This window comes from Aotus nancymaae, unplaced genomic scaffold (assembly GCF_030222135.1).
Source record: "Aotus nancymaae isolate 86718 unplaced genomic scaffold, 86718_ANA_hifiasm-v0.15.2.pri h1tg000008l, whole genome shotgun sequence".
Lineage (NCBI taxonomy): Eukaryota > Metazoa > Chordata > Mammalia > Primates > Aotidae > Aotus > Aotus nancymaae.
In genome coordinates, this window is record NW_026988419.1 from 50,488,369 (window position 1) to 50,508,436 (window position 20,068).

Genomic DNA, 20,068 nt, shown 5'->3' on the forward strand with positions numbered 1-20,068 from the left:
AATGAACTATAATTTTGGTCTTGGGTTTGTAAAGGATAGCTTTTAAAACTTCACCAAATAATCATATGAAAAGCAGCACAGATTAATTAATAATATCTGACTGGTTCTATCCAGCCACATTACTTAATATATGCATTTTTAATTAGCAAAAATATCTACAGAATGTTAATATTTTTAACTCCTTGACATGTGTAAATAGTCTGTGGTTCCTTGAAATGCCTTAAGGAAGAAGAAAATCCCAAAACTCTGTTCATTTGGGAATCAGATACTGCTGAACGTTCAACAATCACCCATGCTGACTTTCATGATGAGAATGCTAATTTAGCTGGGATTTGGCAAGGCACCTGGTTACACATATTTACTTTCTCCAGCACCGTTGCATTAAGGGCTAGCCTGGTGACAAAGGCTAACGTATGAGACATTAGTTGAGGGTTTCTGGAAAGTCTTCTTCTTCGCTATAGGTTCTTCCCCTTTTTCTTCCAACTGTTCTTTCCACTTGGCCCAACCAGATGCCTGGAGCAGCAGCTTGGTTGAGCTGTGAGTTTACAACTCTGGGAATATTAAGGAAAATAACAATTGTCTGTTTCTTATCGATGTCTTGATTCACCGTTCCAGTCCTAGACATTTTATTTCTTGACATAAACATACCTCTACAATCTACACCATTGTTTGCTGGTTTTTATTTGCTGCCAAATAATTTTCTACATGACACAATTTTGAACTTTCTGGGTGTAAATTTGAAGAAAAATTCTCTAGGCCTCACTTTTCCTGCCTGTAAAATGAAGGGCATAGACCAGAACTCTGCTTCATTTTCCAGCTCAGAAAATGCTAGCACCTCTAGGCTGCTCTCACCTCGTGAAAACAAAGACATGGTAATGTCCTTGACAAACCTTATGAGTTTATTTCACCAAACTTTAGCTGGACTTCTGGTAACCGTCTGCCTTTGTAAGTTAACACTTGTTCTGAAGAATTATTTGCTGAATATACTCTAATATTCTGTTACTTTTAGGATTCTAATATGGTAATTTTATATACTCCTGGGAGTCTCACTATGTTCATTCCTTCAAATCAGCTTCATTGTTACTGAAACTCAGAGAAAAGAGAAAACCCTGTTAAGTTGTGTTTGTACAGTAAGAAATTAAAAACAAAGATGAATACGATATCATTTTAATTTACTTCATCCAGAATTTTTTCCTTGTTTCCAAGTTACAAATTTTCTTCTTTGCCTACTTTTCTCTCTCATCCACTCTCATACTATTCTTCCCTCTACAGACCAAGTCTCCACTGCTTGCCTATTATTACACTCAGTAGGGGAAGTGGCTGCACCCCCTACACACAATGTCTGTGTCCAAAAAATGAATGTCAAGGAAAGATCTACAGTTGAGTGGTAGCCTCTTTACAAAATGTCATCAGGCACCTATCATTCATGTAGATTATTTCAGAATTTAGAGGACATTGCTCCATTGCTGTGTGAATTATGTTAGATGTTTACATTTCACACATTATGTGAGATGTTTATTTACTGAAAATGTCATTTAAAACTGAACATGGCAGGGCGCGGTGGCTCACGCCTATAATCCCAGCACTTTGGGAGGCCGAGGGGGGCGGATCACGAGGTCAAGAGATCGAGACCATCCTGGTCAACATGGTGAAACCCCATCTCTACTAAAATTACAAAAAATTAGCTGGGCATGGTGGCGCGTGCCTGAAATCCCAGCTACTCAGGAGGCTGAGGCAGGAGAATTGCCTAAACCCAGGAGGCGGAGGTTGCCGTGAGCCGATATCGCGCCATTGCACTTCAGCCTGGGTAACAAGAGCGGAACTCCGTCTCAAAAAAAAAAAAAAAAGAAAAGAAACTGAACATTCCCCCCCAGGATTTTTATAAAGTTTTTTTCTGATATATAGTTCTTCAAAATGTGATTATGTTATAAAATCTAACAATTTAATTTTGTTAACATAGACAAAACAGACATTTAGGCAATGTAGACATTTCGGCAACGTAGACATTTCTTATTAGTTAATACACCTAATGGGGCTTTGAGGACTGGTTTTTGGAATCACTGACTTAGAAAATAAGGAAGGGAATTTCTTTCCACATTCTGCTTACTCAGAGAAAGCAAATACTAAAAATTGCATATGTATATAAACACTTTAATGTAAGTAGACATGCTTTTTCTATTATTCATTTTGCAATTAAACTGTTTGCTTTTAAATAGTGGCTGAAAAAACATATAAAGACTTTAAAAAAATAATGCAATATACATGGTTTATTTATGAATGAGTAAATCTGTACCACAATTAAATTAACTTTGTAATATTACACTTGTTTGCTATGACAATATTTAAAAGTAGTCCTTCCCTAAATGCCCACATGAGAAAGCGGGAAAGATCTAAAATCAACACCCTAACATCACAATTAAATGAACTAGAGAAGCAAGAGCAAACAAATTCAAAAGCTAGGAGAAGACAAGAAATAACTAAGATGAGAGCAGAACTGAAGGAGATAGAGACATGAAAAACCCTTCAAAAAATAAATTAATCCAGTAGCTAGTTTTTTGAAAGGATTAACAAAATAGATAGACCAGTAGCCAGACTAATTTTAAAAAAGGGAGAAGAATCAAATAGACACAATAAAAAAAGATAAAGGGGATATCTCCACTGATCCACAGAAATACAATCAGAGAATACTGTAAACACCTTTATGCAAATAAACTAGACAATCTAGAGAAATGGATAAATTCCTGGACACATACACCCTCCCACTAAACCAGGAAGAAGTTGAATCCCTGAATAGACCAATAACAAGGGCTGAAATTGAGGCAGTAATTAATAGTCTACCAACCAAAAAAGGCCCAGGACCAGATGGATTCACAGCCAGATTCTAACAGAGGTAAAACAGGAGCTGGTACCTTCCCTTCTAAAACCATTCCAAACAATAGAAAAAGAGGAACTCCTCCCTAACTCATTTTATGAGGCCAGCATCATTCTGATACAAAAAGCAGAGACACACACACACACACACAAAGAAAATTTTAAGCCAATATCCCTGGTGAATATCGATGTGAAAATCCTCAATAGAATACTGGCAAACTGAATCCAGCAGCGCATCAAGAAGCTTATCCACCACGATCAAGTCGGCTTTATCCCTGGGATGCAGGGCTGGTTCAACATACACAAATCGGTAAATGTAATCCATCACATAAACAGAACCAAAGACAAAAACCACATGATTATCTCAATAGATGCAGAAAAAGCCTTTGATAAAAATTAAACACCCCTTCTTGCTAAAAACACTCAACAAAAAGGTATTGATAGAGCGTATCTCAAAATAATAAGAGCTATTTATGACAAACTCACAGCCAATATCATACTGAATGGGCAAAAACTTGAAGCATTCCCTTTGAAAACCAGCACAAGACAAAGATGCCCTCTCTCACCACTCCTATTCAACACAGTATTGAAAGTTCTGGCCAGGGCCATCAGGCAAGAAAAAGAAAAAAGGTATTCAAATAGGAAGAGAGGAAGTCAAATTGTCTCTGGAGATGACATGATTGTATATTTAGAAAACCTCATCATCCCAGTCCAAAATCTCCTTAAGCTGATTAGCAACTTTAGCAAAGTCTCAGGACACAAAATCAATGTGCAAAAATCACAAGCATTCCTATACACCAATAATAGACAAATAGAGAGCCAAATCATGATTGAACTCCCATTCACAATTGCTACAAAGAGAATAAAATACCTAGGAATACAGCTTACAAGGGATATGAAGGACCTCTTCAAGGAGAACTATAAACCACTGCTCAAGGAAATAAGAGAGGACACAAACAAATTGAAAAATATTCCATGCTCATGGATAGGAAGAATCAATATCATGAAAATGGCCATACTGCCCAAAGTAATTTATAGATTTAATGCTATTCCCATCAAGCTGCCATTGAGTTTCTTCAAAGAATTAGGAAAAACTACTTTAAATTTCATATGGGACCAAAAAAAAAGAGCCTGTATAGCCAAAACAATCCTAAACAAAAAGAACAAAGCTGGAGCCATCACACTATTGACTTCAAACTACACTACAAGGCTACTGTAACCAAAACAGCCGGGTACTGGTACCAAAATAGACATATAGACCAATGTAACAGAACAGAGATCTCAGAAATAACACCACACGTCTACAACCATCTGATCTTTGACAAACGTGACAAACAAGCAACAGGGAAAGGATTCTTTATTTAATTAATGGTGCTGGGAAAACTAACTAGTGATATGCAGAAAACTGAAACTGGACCCCTTCCTTACACCTTATGCAAAAATTAACTCTAGATGGATTAAAGATTTAAATGTAAGACCTAAAACAATAAAAACCTAGAAAAAAACCTAGGCAATCCCATTCAGGACATAGGCATAGGCAAGACTAAAACACTAAAAGCAATGGTAACAAAAGCCAAAATTGACACACAGGATCTAATTAAACTAAAGCGCTTCTGCACATCAAAAGAAACTATCATCAGAGTGAACAGGCAATCTACAGAATGGGAGAAAATTTTTGCAATCTATCCATCTGATGAAAAGCTAATATCCAGAATCTATAAGGAACTTAAACAAATTTACAAGAAAAAAAAATCATGAAAAAGTGGATAAAGGATATGAACAGATACATTTCAAAAGAAGACATTTATGTGGCCAACAAACATATGATAAAAAAAGGTCATCATCCCAGATCATGAGAGAAATGCAAATCAAAACCACAATGAGACACCGTGACATGCCAGTCAGAATGGTGATCATTAAAAAGTAAAAAAAACAAAACAAAAAAACAGATACTGGAGAAGATGTCAAGACATAGGAATACTTCTACACTGTTGGTGTGAGTGTAAACTAGTTCAACCATTGTGGAAGACAGTGTGGCAATTCTTCAAGGATCTAGAACTAGAAATACCATTTGATACAGGAATCCCATTACTCGGTATATACCCAAAGGATTATAAATCATTCTACTATAGACACATGCACACATATGTTTATTGCAGCACTATTCACAATAGCAAAGACTTGGAAGCAACCGAAATACCCATCAACAATAGACTGGATAAATAAAATGTGGCACATATACCCCATGGATTAGTATGGAGCCATAAAAAGAATGAGTTCATGTCCTTTGCAGGGACATGGATGAAACCATCATTCTCAGCAAACTAACAAAGGAACAGAAAACCAAATATTGCATGTTCTCACTCATAAGTGGGAGTTGAACAATGAGCACACATGGACACAGAGAGGGTGTAGAAGGGGAGAGTTTAATATACAGAACAATCAGAGAAAGCTCTTTGGTTGGCTTGGACCTGGAGTTATTCAAGAATAAGTGGGGTGATTAAGCACTTGTTCATGATGTTGAAGAGGATCATGAATTAGATAAGGTTAAGACAGAAGGCCTCTGAAGTCCCTTCTAACTCTAATAATATACACCAATTATTAAATGCTCACTAAGCTTGACTAAATATTTTATAGGTCTTATATCATTTAAGTCTCATAACAACCCAGTAGGTTAGGTATGACTGTACTCATTTTACAAATGAAGAAACTGAGTCTGAAATCTGGTAGAGCTTGGATTTGAATCCAAGTCAGAATGACTTAAAGCCCAGCTACTAACAACTGTATTATAAATGTAGTCTGGGAAATACAGTTTCTGTTTTGTTTCACTTTGTTTTGTTTTGGTCAGTTTCTTTGCCCATTCTGCCAAACTGAAGCCAAGTTGCCTTCTAGAAAAAAAAAAAATGTAAACTATAATTGTGTGGAAAGTAAAGTGAAAAGCCATTATCTCAGCTGGTTTCCTTCAAATTTCTGAGAAAGTCAACACAATTCCCAAGGAAAACTTGAGCTTTTAATTGTGATCTCTTTGTGTTTTCAGAGTGGAGAATAGAATAGCTTGGAAGAAACCACATTTCCCAAAGAAAACTTATGCTTTTAATTTGGATTTCTTTATGTTTTTTAGCAATGGAGAACAGAACAGAAAAGTCCAGAAGCTATTCTGTTTACTACCATTACAAAATCAGCAAAAGCTTTGGTTTCTTTTTGTTTGCCTGAATCCTTTTGAAAAAGCATTTTAAAAGTATCTGTTCAAGGAAAGGGAAGGGCAATATTATGTTTTAGTTCCTCAGAGTGTCTCAAATACTTTCAAGAGCACTGAGATGTTTTCCAAACACAAATAATTCAAAATCACTCAAAACAAATAAGAGCCTTGGCCAGGTGCAGTGGCTCATGCCTGTAATCCCAGCACTTTGGGAGAACTAGGCGAGTGGATCACCTGAGGTTGGGAGTTCGAGACCAGCCTGACCAACATGGAGAAACCCCGTCTCTACTAAAAATATAAAAATTAGCCAGGCGTGGTGGGGCATGACTTGAATCCCAGCTACTCAGGAGGCTGAGGCAGGAGAATCGCTTGGACTTGGGAGGTGGAGGTTGTGGTGAGCCGAGATGGTGCCATTGCACTCCAGCCTGGGTGACAAGAGTGAAACTCCGTCTCAAATAAATAAATAAATAAAGGGCCTTAATCAGGTTTTAAGTAGAGAGAAACTTGGGAAATAAACATACAGTCACAGCAGGTGGTATAGAAACTTCAGAAAGTTTTGGCTTAACAAAGGAAAAGTCTGGAAGGGGGTGGAGAAAGAGAGAGAAAGAGAGGGATAAGGGGAGATAGAAAGAGAAGGAAGGAAGGAAGGAAAGGAGGGAGGGAGAAAGAAAGATGGAAGAAAGGAAAAGTAGAAGAGAGATGAAACTAAAATAGTCATTTATACATGTGTTATGCTTACCAATGGGTTTCACACTTATTAAGGAAAAATACGAAGGAAAATGGTTGTCAACTGACTGTATTATCTTACAACTCCATAAAACTCTCTTAACTTCTACATTACAAAACTCAGATTCAAAATTAAAAACAATCATTTTACATATTTAAATCTTGATATTGAGATCCCACAGTGGATTTCACATTTGATTTTTTTTCCTGCCTTCATTGTTTTTTCTACTAACTTTTGAAAAATCTTTTCATTTTTTTATCCATGATACATTTGAATTTCATTAATACTATTAATATAGGAACCAAATTGGGTACTCTTCCATCCCCCCGAAATTTTGTAGTTTAGATACTTGGCATTCACAAATTATGTAAAATTAAAATTGTTCAAAAGGCCCAGAACTTTAAATTAAGAAAAAGCCATTTTCAATAAATATATACTGTCATATAAAATATTGCTTTATGCTAATGATTTATCTCTTTTGCCAGTTCTATAGGGGTAAAAGTATCTTTCTCTTATTTTTATAATTTCCAGCAGAGTATCTTTTTAGGGATAAGCTCATAAAAGATATTTGTTGAATTAATGAATAAACATCTATATGCATGAATTAATGGAATTTCTTCTTTATAATATGGAAGATTTATACACCGCTAATTATTTGTCAAATGCAATAAGAAATAGATGGTCCAAATTTCAAGTAATAGATAAAAAAGAAGGTAAGAAGATTTGGCATGGTTTTTTATCATTTTTCTTTCTTAATAACTAGAGAAAATGCTGGAAAATATACACCTCACAACTTAGAAAATGAAGAGAATTCTGTAGTTTTATAATCAACCATTAATGTGTCATTGGGAAAAAGATGTTTAGTATCTAATATTGTTGTGTATTGAATCAAGAAAACTGGCATTTATTCATCATTTTAAAATGAACCCTGTTCTATTCTGGATACAGAAATATGACAAATGTAAATCTTAAGCTAAAACTTTTATTCGATATTTCTCTTTAAGTTAAAGCCACACGTGTACATACACACACTCATATCTAAATTTATTTAATATTTATTTTTTACTCTTTAAGTGATGTTATTTACACGTGCTGTTAGAATGCAAACCTTATCATTAGGACATCAAGGGTTAAGCTCTGGCAGTATTAAAGTTAGAACAGTCACATGTCTGCAAATCTCTACATAGTTAAGAAGAAGAATCACTGCAAAATGAATGCTTATTCTTTAATTGTAAGTGACGTGGAACAACATGTACTTAGTTCTAAAGTTCAGTCAAGGAGACTTCCGGAAGGTGCATAGCTACTGTATGAGTGTGGGGTGCAGCGATGGAGGATGCTTCTGGAAGTCTAGCAGTGGAATTCCATAGTATACTCAGAAAAGTTAATAGTTCAGTTATTTCCAAGAAGCCTTCTTGCTGCAGACCACTAATTAATGGTCCCGCTGCTCCTCTCTTTCACTGGTGCCTTCGTCTTCTTCAGGGAATGCTGATTCATTCTGGCCTTTCAGATGCTTAGCCCCTGAAATTATAAAAATTACGCAAAATTTAAATGATTGTCATTGCTGGAAGATTACTGTGCTGCAAGAGATAAAGAAAAGAGTGGGAAGTTTTCATTTGATGTTCATGTGTTTTTCTCCAAGAATCTTAACAATGTAGTGCTATATAAAGTTTTTAATTCACTGAGCAATAAAAACACACCCAGCTGAATTTCCATTAAAGGCGGGCTATCTTTTATAATTAAAGCTTCTCCATTAGAGATTGCATCACAGCCTATTAAAAACCTGTTAACTAAAAATCTGCTCACAGGTTCTTATTATAATTCGCATGTATCACTTAGTTCAAATATTGCTTTTGGCATCCCTCAATTCTATTACAAGAACTATTGAAACTCCTAGGAACAAAAGGATGTGTGTGCCATTTCTGTAACTTATAAACAACAAAACAATCACAATATTGTGAATCTCCTTTCAGAACCTAAACATACCATTGTGATTATGGAACTTCTCTATTCAGAATTCTTCAGTAACTTCCCCCACAGCCTACACGGTGGGGAAAACATGCTACACAAGGCTTTTATGATCTGGGCTCTCCACCATTTCTCACCAGCCTTTCCTGCTTTCAGGGTAATTTACACTTAACAGCACTAACCTACTCTTCCCCCTGGCCACTCCATGCTCCCTCAGGCTTCCATACTTTCCTTGACCTGTTCTCACTGCCAGATATCTTTATCCTGCACACATACCTTATAATCTCCCACTCATCCTTCTGGTATCAGCTTGCCTCCTCTCTGATGGGTACTCCAATTCTCCATGTCTGTAGATTTTCTTATGTTCCCCCCTGCTCTTGGAACATCTATTGTCAGTTACCTTATAGAATTGTATTTATTTACATAACTTTCTCATTTGATAAAACTCCTTGATGTTTAAAATATGTAATTTCATTTTAGAGTCCCAGGCACAGTGCTTAGCAAACAGTAGGCATTCATTAATATTTATTGTCTAAATGATTGATTGAATTAATGAAATAACAATTTGGCATATGCCTTTGGCAGTTCCACAATAATCTATCTTTAGATGTTTTTCAAAATTATTTCAAATTTAGAGTATAAATCAGAAGACAATTACTACAACCACACTCAATCTACAAAATTATCTTTCATTCCCTTGAGTTTATTCTGTTAAGACATTAGCTGAAACTTTATGCATCTAGTGATGGTTAATGGGGTGGGTGGGGGAAATTTTACACTTTTTTTTTTTGAGACAGAGTTTTGCTCTTGTCACCGAGGCTGGAGTACAATGGCACGATCTCCACTCACCACAGTCTCCACCTACCAAGTTCAAGCGATTCTCCTGCCTTGGCCTCCCAAGTAGTTGTAATTATAGGCATGCACCACCACAACCAGCTAATTTTGTATTTTTTAGTAGAGACTGGGTTTCTCTATGTTAGTCAGACTGGTCTCGAACTCCTAACCTCAGGTGATCTGCCCGCCTCAGCCTCTCAAAGTGCTGGGATTACAGGCATGAGCCACCGTGCCTGGACCATTTTTTTGTATTTTATAAAATTGGTTTATAAGATTTTTAAAGTATTACTAAAAAACACTCCAGTAAGAATTGATAAATGAAAGGAAGTCATTACTCATGTTTGCTATAAAGCAAAGAGTCTCAAGAAATGTGTAAGTTTGCATGTACTGCTTTCAGCAGCCTCAGAGTGCTATTTGGCAAAGAATGACATCCTTGGGCTTTATGGATTATCTTGCAAAAATATTTTATCAGTTGTAATAATATTTAAATACTTTAATTTCATCTGCAAACACAGATTACTCACAATTCTTCTTGACCTAAGACTGCAGGGAGAAATTTTTTACTAAGACATGGAATTCATTTCATACGATCATAAATTATTTGAAAAAGAGGTCTCAGTGCTCAGGGAAAGGGAAGAGTGTTTATTGAGTGTCCAACCAGTCACTCTGCTGGAGTCTTACATGCATGAGTCACTAAACCTCAGAATTCCTTATGGTAAACACCTGGATAGTAAAATTTAGACTTAGAGAAGATATATGATTTGTACAATGTTATTAAGGTATTGTGATGCTAAGAGAAGTTCTGACACATCATAGTCCCTCAGTATATACTGAATGAATTAATGAGGGTATGAATGAGCAAATCATAAAGTTCCATTATTAAGAGACACTGATTCATTTTCACCTTTAGCTTTTTGGCTGCTGACACAAACTTTCTATCATTCTCTAGGATTTATCACAGGTTTTAACCTGGCATCAAGGTCTTGGGGTTCCCTCTGAGATATTAAGGCACAGTAATTATTCAGTCACCTGCCAATCTTCTTTCTGAGCTGAGGTTGACTATATCTCGCCAAGTTTGCAAAGGTTCTAATGACTCTAGAGCTCATCTTTTTCATCCACAAGGTGACTACAGAGTAATAAAGCTGTGTTTAAGATAATGTTCTTTAAGTAAGAGGTAATGATCCAATGTTCACATTGATTTGTCTAAATGAGAAGATCAAATGTAAAGGGAAAAAAATGAGTAATTAAGATGTCTAACTCATTAATCCATTAATCACCCACTTTCCACACTTGAGAATAGGTCTGCTTGTTTACCCTGATCCACATTCAATTTATTTTATAATAATAATGGTCACAAAGTTATATGAAAAAGCCAAACCTTTTTAAAAGTAAAATCACTCACTTGGACAAATGTTAGAAGGTCTTCCTTAGCCCTGTGGAACTGTGACATTACTATTTCCAGGTGAAACATTTTGATGAGGCAGGAGCTGGTGACATGTTACCAAAGAGCCATTCAGTATAGTATCTACCACAAATTCTTTGATTCCCAAAGCAGTTTACTCTAATGCCATCTTTCAATTGGATAATGAATAATTGGGTTAATTTGTGCTTTGAAGTAATCTTCAAGGCAATCTTTCTCTTTTTCTGTCATCAATATTCATCTGATTATGGATGCAATAATGCTGAGATTAAAGTGAGAAGTCTGCTGAGGACTATGTATAGATTTCTTTCTCCCCACACCTCTCCTGCATCCCAAAACACATGTATAATTTGTGTTTTAATTTTCTTTAAACCCCCATTTGATTTTTGAGGAGGGTTACATTTGATGTAATTCTAGAGGTGGAGGAAAATGAATTGGTCTGGGGGTGTTGCTGAAATTCGCAGAGCTTCCTCCTCTGCCAGATGCTAATGAGCATCAGGGAAATCCCTCCCCTGCATAGGGTTTGAGGCTTGGCACGTAGCAAACAGCCCTGGGAGCAAGCACAGACTCAGCCACGGCTGCATATGAGCAGAAGGCCAAGGAATCCCAAAAAACACAAAGGAGGTTCTTTTCTTCGAAGCAAAATGAACACACAGGAAAAGGAACCATGTAGAAGACAAGGGTATGCCATATAAAAATGTGCAGGAATGAAGAAAAGAAAGTAGACAATAAAAGAAGAAAAGGAAAAGAAAGAAATGTTGATCCCAAGCAGACTATAATACTTATTCTCTTCTCTGTTCTGTAGATCAAATGGTTAAATGCGGATTCAATGAAGTTGTGAAGTAACTGAGTGAAGAATTTTGAATACTGAATCCATAGAGGGGGCTTTATATTTGGCAAACCACAGGTCAATATTTTTAATCAATTCATTTGAAGCCAAAGATAGGAGGCTCATTATATTTGTAGATGACACAAAATTTGGAAGAGAAGATGACATGAGTGGCAGAGCAAGTAAAGGTTTCCAAGTGCTGGAATGATGGCCTAAGCAATTAAGGAAGAGTTCAACAGAATTTTTGTTTTTAGAAAGGTTAATTTAGTTCTTAAAAAAAAAGTATGAGGGCAACCTTAGTTAACTATGGTTAGGGATTTTAGGTGACCACAATTTCACTTGACCTGATAAGAGCTACCCGTTTCTAGGCACAGAGCTCCTGGCAGTGTTGTTGGTATTCCTAGTGGCAAAGTTGGCCATATAAGAAAGGGAACTGCTCTCTAACCATGTGTTGGTCATACTTTTCCTGCAATATGCTGCCTAGTTATCATCTGCATTTTGAGAGGACCAATTCAGAGGGGAATTGGGATTACAAGTAGTTTTATGACATCACTTTTCTGGAGGAATTATAGATGAAACTGGAATATTTAGCATAGAAGAAACTAATAGAGGACAATAGAGGCTGACTTTGAATTCTTAAAATACTGGAAAAAGAAATAAAATTAATCTACGTGGCTTCTAAGAGCAGAAATGGGGTTAATGGCTGACATTTATGTGTATAAGCAGATTATAGCTCAATATAAAAAAGAAAATTCCCATATTCTTTATGTTTGCCCAGAAATAAACAAATGAGTGAGCTTCTCATCATTGTGTATGTTCAAGTCAAAGCCATAGTTTCATCTCTGAGGCAGGTTACAGATGATTCCTGCATTGAGTAGGAGGGTGAACTCATAACCTTGCAGATCCTAGGATGCTATTAATCCACAAAGGAAATATTCTGTACTATTGAAAAATTAGCTCTATTGTGCATATTATAAGTTACAAAAAAGTAATTATAATGTCAAATGACATAATGGCCCAAATTCACATTTTAAAACTAATTCTCATAGGGAATAGCAAATGTAATTGGATTCATTTTATTTTTTCAACTACATATTTCAGACCATGTAAATCATTCTAAAGTCCTCTAGGGAATCTGTGGGTGGATTTTAAAGAGGCTCTGGCCCTCTTGGAATTCTATTTATAGTGTATTTGTGCTTTTTCAAGGAAGGAGGTCAATAGTTTTCAGCGGAATCTCAGAGGGGTCTCTGATCTGCAAGTAATTGTGAATTTGAATTCTAATCTCTTTAAAGATGAAGAAACAGTTTCAGATGGTGAAATGACTTGCTTAATTTCCCACAGTGGTTACTGGCTGAGCTGGGACACAAACTTTGGCCCCTGACTCCTGTTGGCGTCTCCTTACCTGGGTCACCAGGACCTAATCTTCCACTATTATTTATTTTTTAGAAAGTTAGAATCTGAGGAAACTATGGTGACTCAGTATCATGATGTCTTTTTCTTTATCAGATTATTTTACATAGCTGGTAGATTTTAACTTTTCAATCTTTTTGTTATTGTTGTTATCATTTTTTAATAGAATTTGGAGTAAAAAAGATAATAGAATTTGACCTTGCCCAGGAACACTCCCAGAATAAAAACAAGTTACAAATAGCATTTAGATCATTTAAAAAGAGCCAGCTTTTCTCTCTGTTGTTCTCAAACCTGGGACTGAACTCTGGGAAACACAGGAAAAACTATTGTGGTCCAGTCTGTAGAGATGAGACATTGTCATCAAGCAGTATGTGTTAAATATTATAAAGCCCCCACTGTGTGCTGAGCATAAGAGAGAAACAGCTACAAATCATCTAGGGATGTAGGCCAAAAGGTGATGATGTGCTTATAATGAAGCTAATTCAGTGAAGAAATGCTATGGATCAGTAGAACAAATGATGTATTAGGAAAATTCTGATAAGAAAAGAAGAACTCCAACTCAAGGGATAGTAACTTGGACAGTCATTTATTAATCAATATGCTCACTAGTTTATGGGAAATGGCAAACCTGAGGCCTATTGCAAAAACTATTTGCAAAATAGATTTCACAGGCGTTGGTTTTCTGAAATCCCGCTATGTACAAAGGAGTGATTTCAGTGGCCTTACAAAGATGGCTTTCTAATGGTTCCTTGAGTATTGACCCCCTAAGGTTTATCACAGAAATAATGTTAGGAAAATCATTTTTATATAATAATATGTATATTTACAATGTTATAACTCAATATAATTTAATCTATAATATTTAATATATAATGTAATACAGAAAGGTCCCTCAGTAAAGGTCCACCATCTCTCAGATTTCACATTTCTCAAAATGCTTTTATCTTTATTGTAATTGTTCAATTCTCTTGTCATTCATTTATAATGAACAGCTATGCATTAATACTCAAGGGTCACAGACATCAAGGGACATATTGATTTCATTTCAAAACTAAAAGCATATTATTTCCTGAACTCATCATAAATGTGTCCCTTTCTATTTTATTTGACGTAATTTATATGTGACAGCACAGTTAATCTCTGTTCTAATATGATGACTGGCCAATTAATATAAACTGCAAATCAACACGTGATCATTTAACTTCCCATTACTTAAGGAATCATTTCTTTGCAGAAGAATAAACGTGCAATATACTTTTCATCATCCATAAAAATAGGAACAACATGTTTATGTGATATTCGTAAGTGCGTTTTGTATATTTTTACATATCATATACTTTACCAAAGCTGTTACCCAATAGCAAAGCTGGGATAAAAAGTTTACCAGTAAATACTAAGAAGGTAAGGAAAAAGGTACTATTACATATTAATGTTAGAAATATGAATTAAAACAATATCATTGGAAAATAATATGGTATCACTTATCAAAATGTAAAGAGCCCACATCTTTATCATCTCTCTCTCTCTTTTTAAAAATGTTGCAAGGATTCTGCTGCTTGGCCTAGGATGAGAGCCACTTTAATAGACTGATTGCCTCTTTTGCCCTCCATAGTGCCCCTCTCTCTAATATCCATTTTTCTTCTGAAGCTAATGCATTCCCCACGAATTTATAAATAAAGTTAAATTTTTAAGCCTACACAAAATGGAAGTAAACGATGTTTAGGCAATTTCACTTTACAAAGAGACAGAATGGCTCCTTAGCCTGCAAGACTTGACTGCAATTTTTGAACACAATAGTATATCTAAAATAAAGAATGCATCGATCAGCAGGAGTCAGTGGTTAGCCCTGAAAGCACTAAAAGTAAAATAACGAAAGAAGAGTTACATTTACAGCCAGAGAAGCAAATGTTGTCTGTGTTTTTCAAGCATGTCCAGAAAGAACATCCTGTGCTGGCATTTTAGAAGGCTCTGTCCTTCAGGTAGGGTACATCCCTACTGAAGCAATGGTTATCACAGGCTACCATAGACTGATGCCAGTGTGTGTCCCAGTCACATAATTCAATCACCCAGCTCTGATTCTGAGCTCATGAAGGAAAATCTCTGATAGCAACAGAGCTACCTTACAAGGAGAGAAGGCTCAGACTAGAATAATATCGTCTTTACCTGACAGTAGTCATTTATTTTGAATTGATAAATTAACATTCTAGTTTTATATGTCAGTTTTAAAAATTATATTTTATTTTTAATTAACACATAGCAATGCATTATTTTAATAATAAACTTTATTATTAATTTTAATATAAATATGGAGTACCGTGATATTTTGATACATATGTATATTTTTAAATGATTAAATCAGAGTTAGTAGCATATCCATTACCTCAAATATTTATCAATAATTTATTTAAAATCCTGTTTTTTAGCTCTCTTGAAATATATTCTGTATTATTATTAATTGTAGTAAACTTGCTGGGCAATAGAACATCAGCTTGCTTACAAGGAGAGAAGGCACTGATTAGGCTAGCCTCATCTTCACCTGAAGATGATATGGCTTATTTTGAATTAATAAATTTGCATTCTACTTGTATATGTCAGTCCTGGCATGCTTTTTATTGAGTACAAATACTCCAACTTCAACTGATTCTGAGTCATCATCAAGGAGATCATTTGGGAACATGCCCAGTGGAGGCTGAATCTGGCTAGCAGCCAAAGTAAGTGGCAACTTGCAGGGAACTCTGGAGGTGGGGAACTGACACTACTTTACTTTAAGACTTACTATAAAACTGCAGTTATCAAGACAGTGTGTGGTGAAAAAACAGACAGAGAGAAGAATGGAACAGCATAGAGAGTCCAGAGACTGACCCATGTAAATGCAGTCAACTGAGCTTTGACATAGAAGAAAAGGGAATACAATGGAGCAAAGAGTCTTTCCAACAAATGGGAACTGGAACAACTGTACATCACACACACACACACACACACACACAAAATCTAGGTTCGGACACTACACTCTTCACAAGAAAACCCAAATCAATCCAGACCTCAATGTAAAACACGCGTTTATGATACTCCTAGAAAATAACATAGGAGAAAACCTGGATGGCCTTAGATATGGCGATGGCTTTTTAGATTCAACAGCAAAGACATAATCTATGAAGGAAAAAAACTGGCAAGCAGTTTTTTAATGCTTAAGATATTTTAATTTTTTAATTTAAATGTTTTGATGCTTAAGATATTTTAATTTAAAATGAAATATTCAATTAAAATTAATTTTAATTTAAAATTAAATTGAATAATTAAAATTAAAATTAAAATATCTTCTCTGTGAAAAACAATGTAAAGGATGAGAATAGAAGCCATAGACTGGGAGAAAATGTTTGCAAAAGACGCATCTGATAAAAAGGCTACTATCCAAAACATACAAAGGACTCTTAAAACTCAACAGTAAGAAAACAAACAATCCAATTAAAAATGAAAAATGATCTGAACAGCCAAGGAGATAGATAGATGGCAAGTAAGCATATGAAAAGATGTCCAACATCATCTTTCATTAAGAGCTTCAAATTAAAACAATGAGATACCACTGCACACCTATGAGAATGGCTGAAATCCAAAACACTGACAAAACCTGAAGAAACACTTGAGAAATGCTGGCGAAGACATGGAGCAACAGGAATAAGAAATGGTATCGCCAGTTTGGGAGACAGTTTGGCAATTTCTTACAAAGCTAAACATACTATACAATCCAGAAATCACTGTTTTGTATTTACCCAAATGAACTGAAAACTGATGTCCACACAAAAACTTGCACATAGATATTTATAGCAGCTTTATTCATAATTGCAAAACCTTGGAAGACAAAATAAATAATATTTGCTGGAAAACTGGATATAGATTATAAGAAAAAGAAGAGTCAAGTATATACCACCAAAGTTTTTGGCCAATGTAACTGAATAAATCGAATCATCATTAACTAAGTTGGGGAAAATTTAGATGAAAAAAGTTTTTTTTTGTTTTTGTTTTTGTTTTTTTTTTTTTAATTGCATGTTTTTGTTTTTTTTTTTGAGATGGAGTCTCGTTCTGTCTCCCAGGATGGAGTGCAGCAGCACGATCTCAGCTCACTGCAACCTCCACCTGCCAGGTTCTTGCAATTCTCCTGCCTCAGCCTCGCAAGTAGCTGGGACTATAGGTATATGCCGCCATGTCCAGTTGATTTTTTGTATTTTAGTAGAGACAGGGTTTCACCGTGTTGCCCAGGCTAGTCTTGAACTCCTGAGCTCAGGCAATCCACCTGCCTCGGCCTCCCAAAGTGCTGGGATTACAGAGGTGAGCCACTGTGCCCAGCTGAAAGTTTTATATAGAATATTTGGGTTCAGTCTGAACATATTAAGATTTACAATGTATACCCAAATGAATATGTGATTATACATGTCTGAAATTCAGGCGAGAACATGTTTGTTCTCTGTATATGTTGTGTCTGAACATATTTGAGATTTACAATATATACCCAAATGAATACATGATTATACGTGTCTGAAATTCAGGAGAGAATTCTGGGCTCAGGTATTAATATGGAAGTCATCATTATTTAGACAATATTTAAAATGATTAAACAGGTGAAGATCACCAAGAAAGGGAGTGAGTAAAGAAGAAAATGAGGAGGTTGAAGAGGGATAACATGGGGAGAAATGCCAGATATAGGTGATGGGGGATGGAGGCAGCAAACTACATTGCCATGTATGTACCTATGCAACAATCCTGCATGATCTGCACATGTACCCCAGAACCTAAAGTACAATAATAAAAGAAGAAAACATGTTCAGAAGCTAAGCCCTGTAGTACTCCAATATTGCCAGTCCAAAGAGAACAGGATGACATAGAAAAGAAGACCGTCCAGGAACATTTTATGAAGAGGAAAAAACCCTGGAGTGTAGGAGCATGCAAAAGAGTATACTTACAAGTGATACAACCTTAGATTGTCAAAACCTGCTGAGAAGCCAAATAATATGATCACTTAGGTCCCAGGCACAGGCCAGAGGGTGGAGCCCTTGCTGGGAACGCGCCCTTCTCTACTCAGCACTTCCCTGCCCCCTTCCCATACCAATTGTATCCTTATAAAAGGGAGAAATTTGAACACAGAGACAGTTTTGTACAGAAGGAAAATGATGTGAAAACACACAGAGAAAACCATCTATAAGCCAAGGAACATCTGAGGCTACTAAACACTAGGAGAGAGGCATGGAACAGATTCTCCTTCAGTCCTCAGAGAAATCAAACTCTCAGGACACCTTACCTCAGGCTTCTGGTCTCCAAAACTGTGAGACAATACATTTCTGTTGTTTCAACCACCAAGTTGTGCTTGTTATGGTACATCGTAATGGCAGCCCTAGCAAACTAACACATCCATAGTGTTGAATTTTGTATAGGAAATCTCCTCCATCCTCCCCACCACCATTGTGATACATCCTCAGTTGGATTTAAAACACAGCCACTGAGTTCCTCCTGCTGCCAATGAAACATTCAGCTTCTCCGAAGCACCTGCTATCAGACTGTATCAACTCTTCCTTTCCTTTATGCAGTCATCTACCAACCTCATGATCATATTTACATGATCTCTGGAGATTAGTAACTCCCTAACTTTCTTTATACCTGTACTCTCCTAAAATCATTCTTGAAGACTTCAGTCTCCACCAAGATGCTCCATTCCCTCTCCCGTCATGATAAAGCTTCCTTACCTAGACTCTCACACCTCTACGCTTCTCTCTTCCGTGGTACTCATCAGACAAGACTACAATTGTGATAAAAATCCACCTCTCAGGCTGGGTGCGGTGACTCACACTGTAATCCCAGCACTTTGGGAGGCTGAGGCGGGCAGATCACGAGGTCAGGAGATCCAGACCATCCTGGCCAACTTGGTGAAACCCTGTCTCTACTAAAAATACAAAAATTAACAGGTCGCAGAGGCGAGCGCCTGTAATCCCAGCTACTCTGACAATAGCTTGAACCAGGGAATCACAGTGAGCCGAGATCACACCACTGCACTCCAGCCTGGCAACAAAGTGAGACTCCTTGTCAAAAAAAAAAAAAAAAAATCCACCTCTCTATAATTATAAAATACCTGAACCCAATGGAGAAGCACAACTGACAAAAGTTTACAACTATGCTGACTGATGTCACATAATTGATCACAATTTTTAAATGGGCTTCAACATTTCCTGAAAAATCTATGCTATTTTCCTCTTTTTAAATCATTCTTAAATTTTCTCAGAAGGCTATTTACTCCTTAAATCTACAACATTCCCAAACTTTCCTCAAACTCAGCTGATTTTACATAGTAAAACAAAGCAATTGTTAAAGAAATGACTTCAGCCTGGCCAAATCTACTAATATATTTGAATCTGAACCCATATATCTGCCTTATCTCATAAGATTCAAACTTTGTTTTTTTCACCCCTCATTTTTTTTTTTTACAATATCTCTTCCCCTATTAAAGAAGTACTCCTAAAATTGTAGCCACTCTCTTCTACATTGCCGATTTCTTCCATTCTGCTAAAATATTTCTAATGTCACGAAAACATATTTTAAGATCTCCCAGTTCAGGAAACCCTCTTTTGACTCTGTGTTCCTCTCCAGCCACCAACCCCTGACTCTTCTCCCTTTCATAGCAAAACTCCTTATAGTGTACTAGATTGTCACTTGGAAATATTTTCTTAACCCACCCCAATTAGATTTCTATGCCTATTATTCCATTAAAATAGTTCTTGTTAAATTTTCCAAGTGCATCTAAGAAAATTTCCAAAATTTTCTTAGATA

General features: G+C 36.1%; 1 protein-coding gene across 5 annotated transcripts in view; it reads right to left on the minus strand.

Moving 5' to 3' along the window:
- The window catches only part of PPP1R1C (protein phosphatase 1 regulatory inhibitor subunit 1C), a 165,024-nt gene that overhangs the window by 1,019 nt on the left and 143,937 nt on the right, over positions 1-20,068 (minus strand). For 3 of the 5 annotated variants that reach the window (XM_064372847.1, XM_012468603.3, XM_064372848.1), the window contains one exon: positions 8,036-8,315. The exons of 1 other annotated variant lie outside the window; for it this stretch is intronic. In XM_064372847.1, coding sequence (XP_064228917.1) covers positions 8,227-8,315 — 89 coding nt within the window. In that variant the 3' untranslated portion in view covers positions 8,036-8,226. Of the gene's footprint in view, positions 1-6,319; positions 8,316-20,068 lie in introns of those variants that run through there. One more of the 5 variants, XM_012468604.3, reaches the window with a different exon arrangement.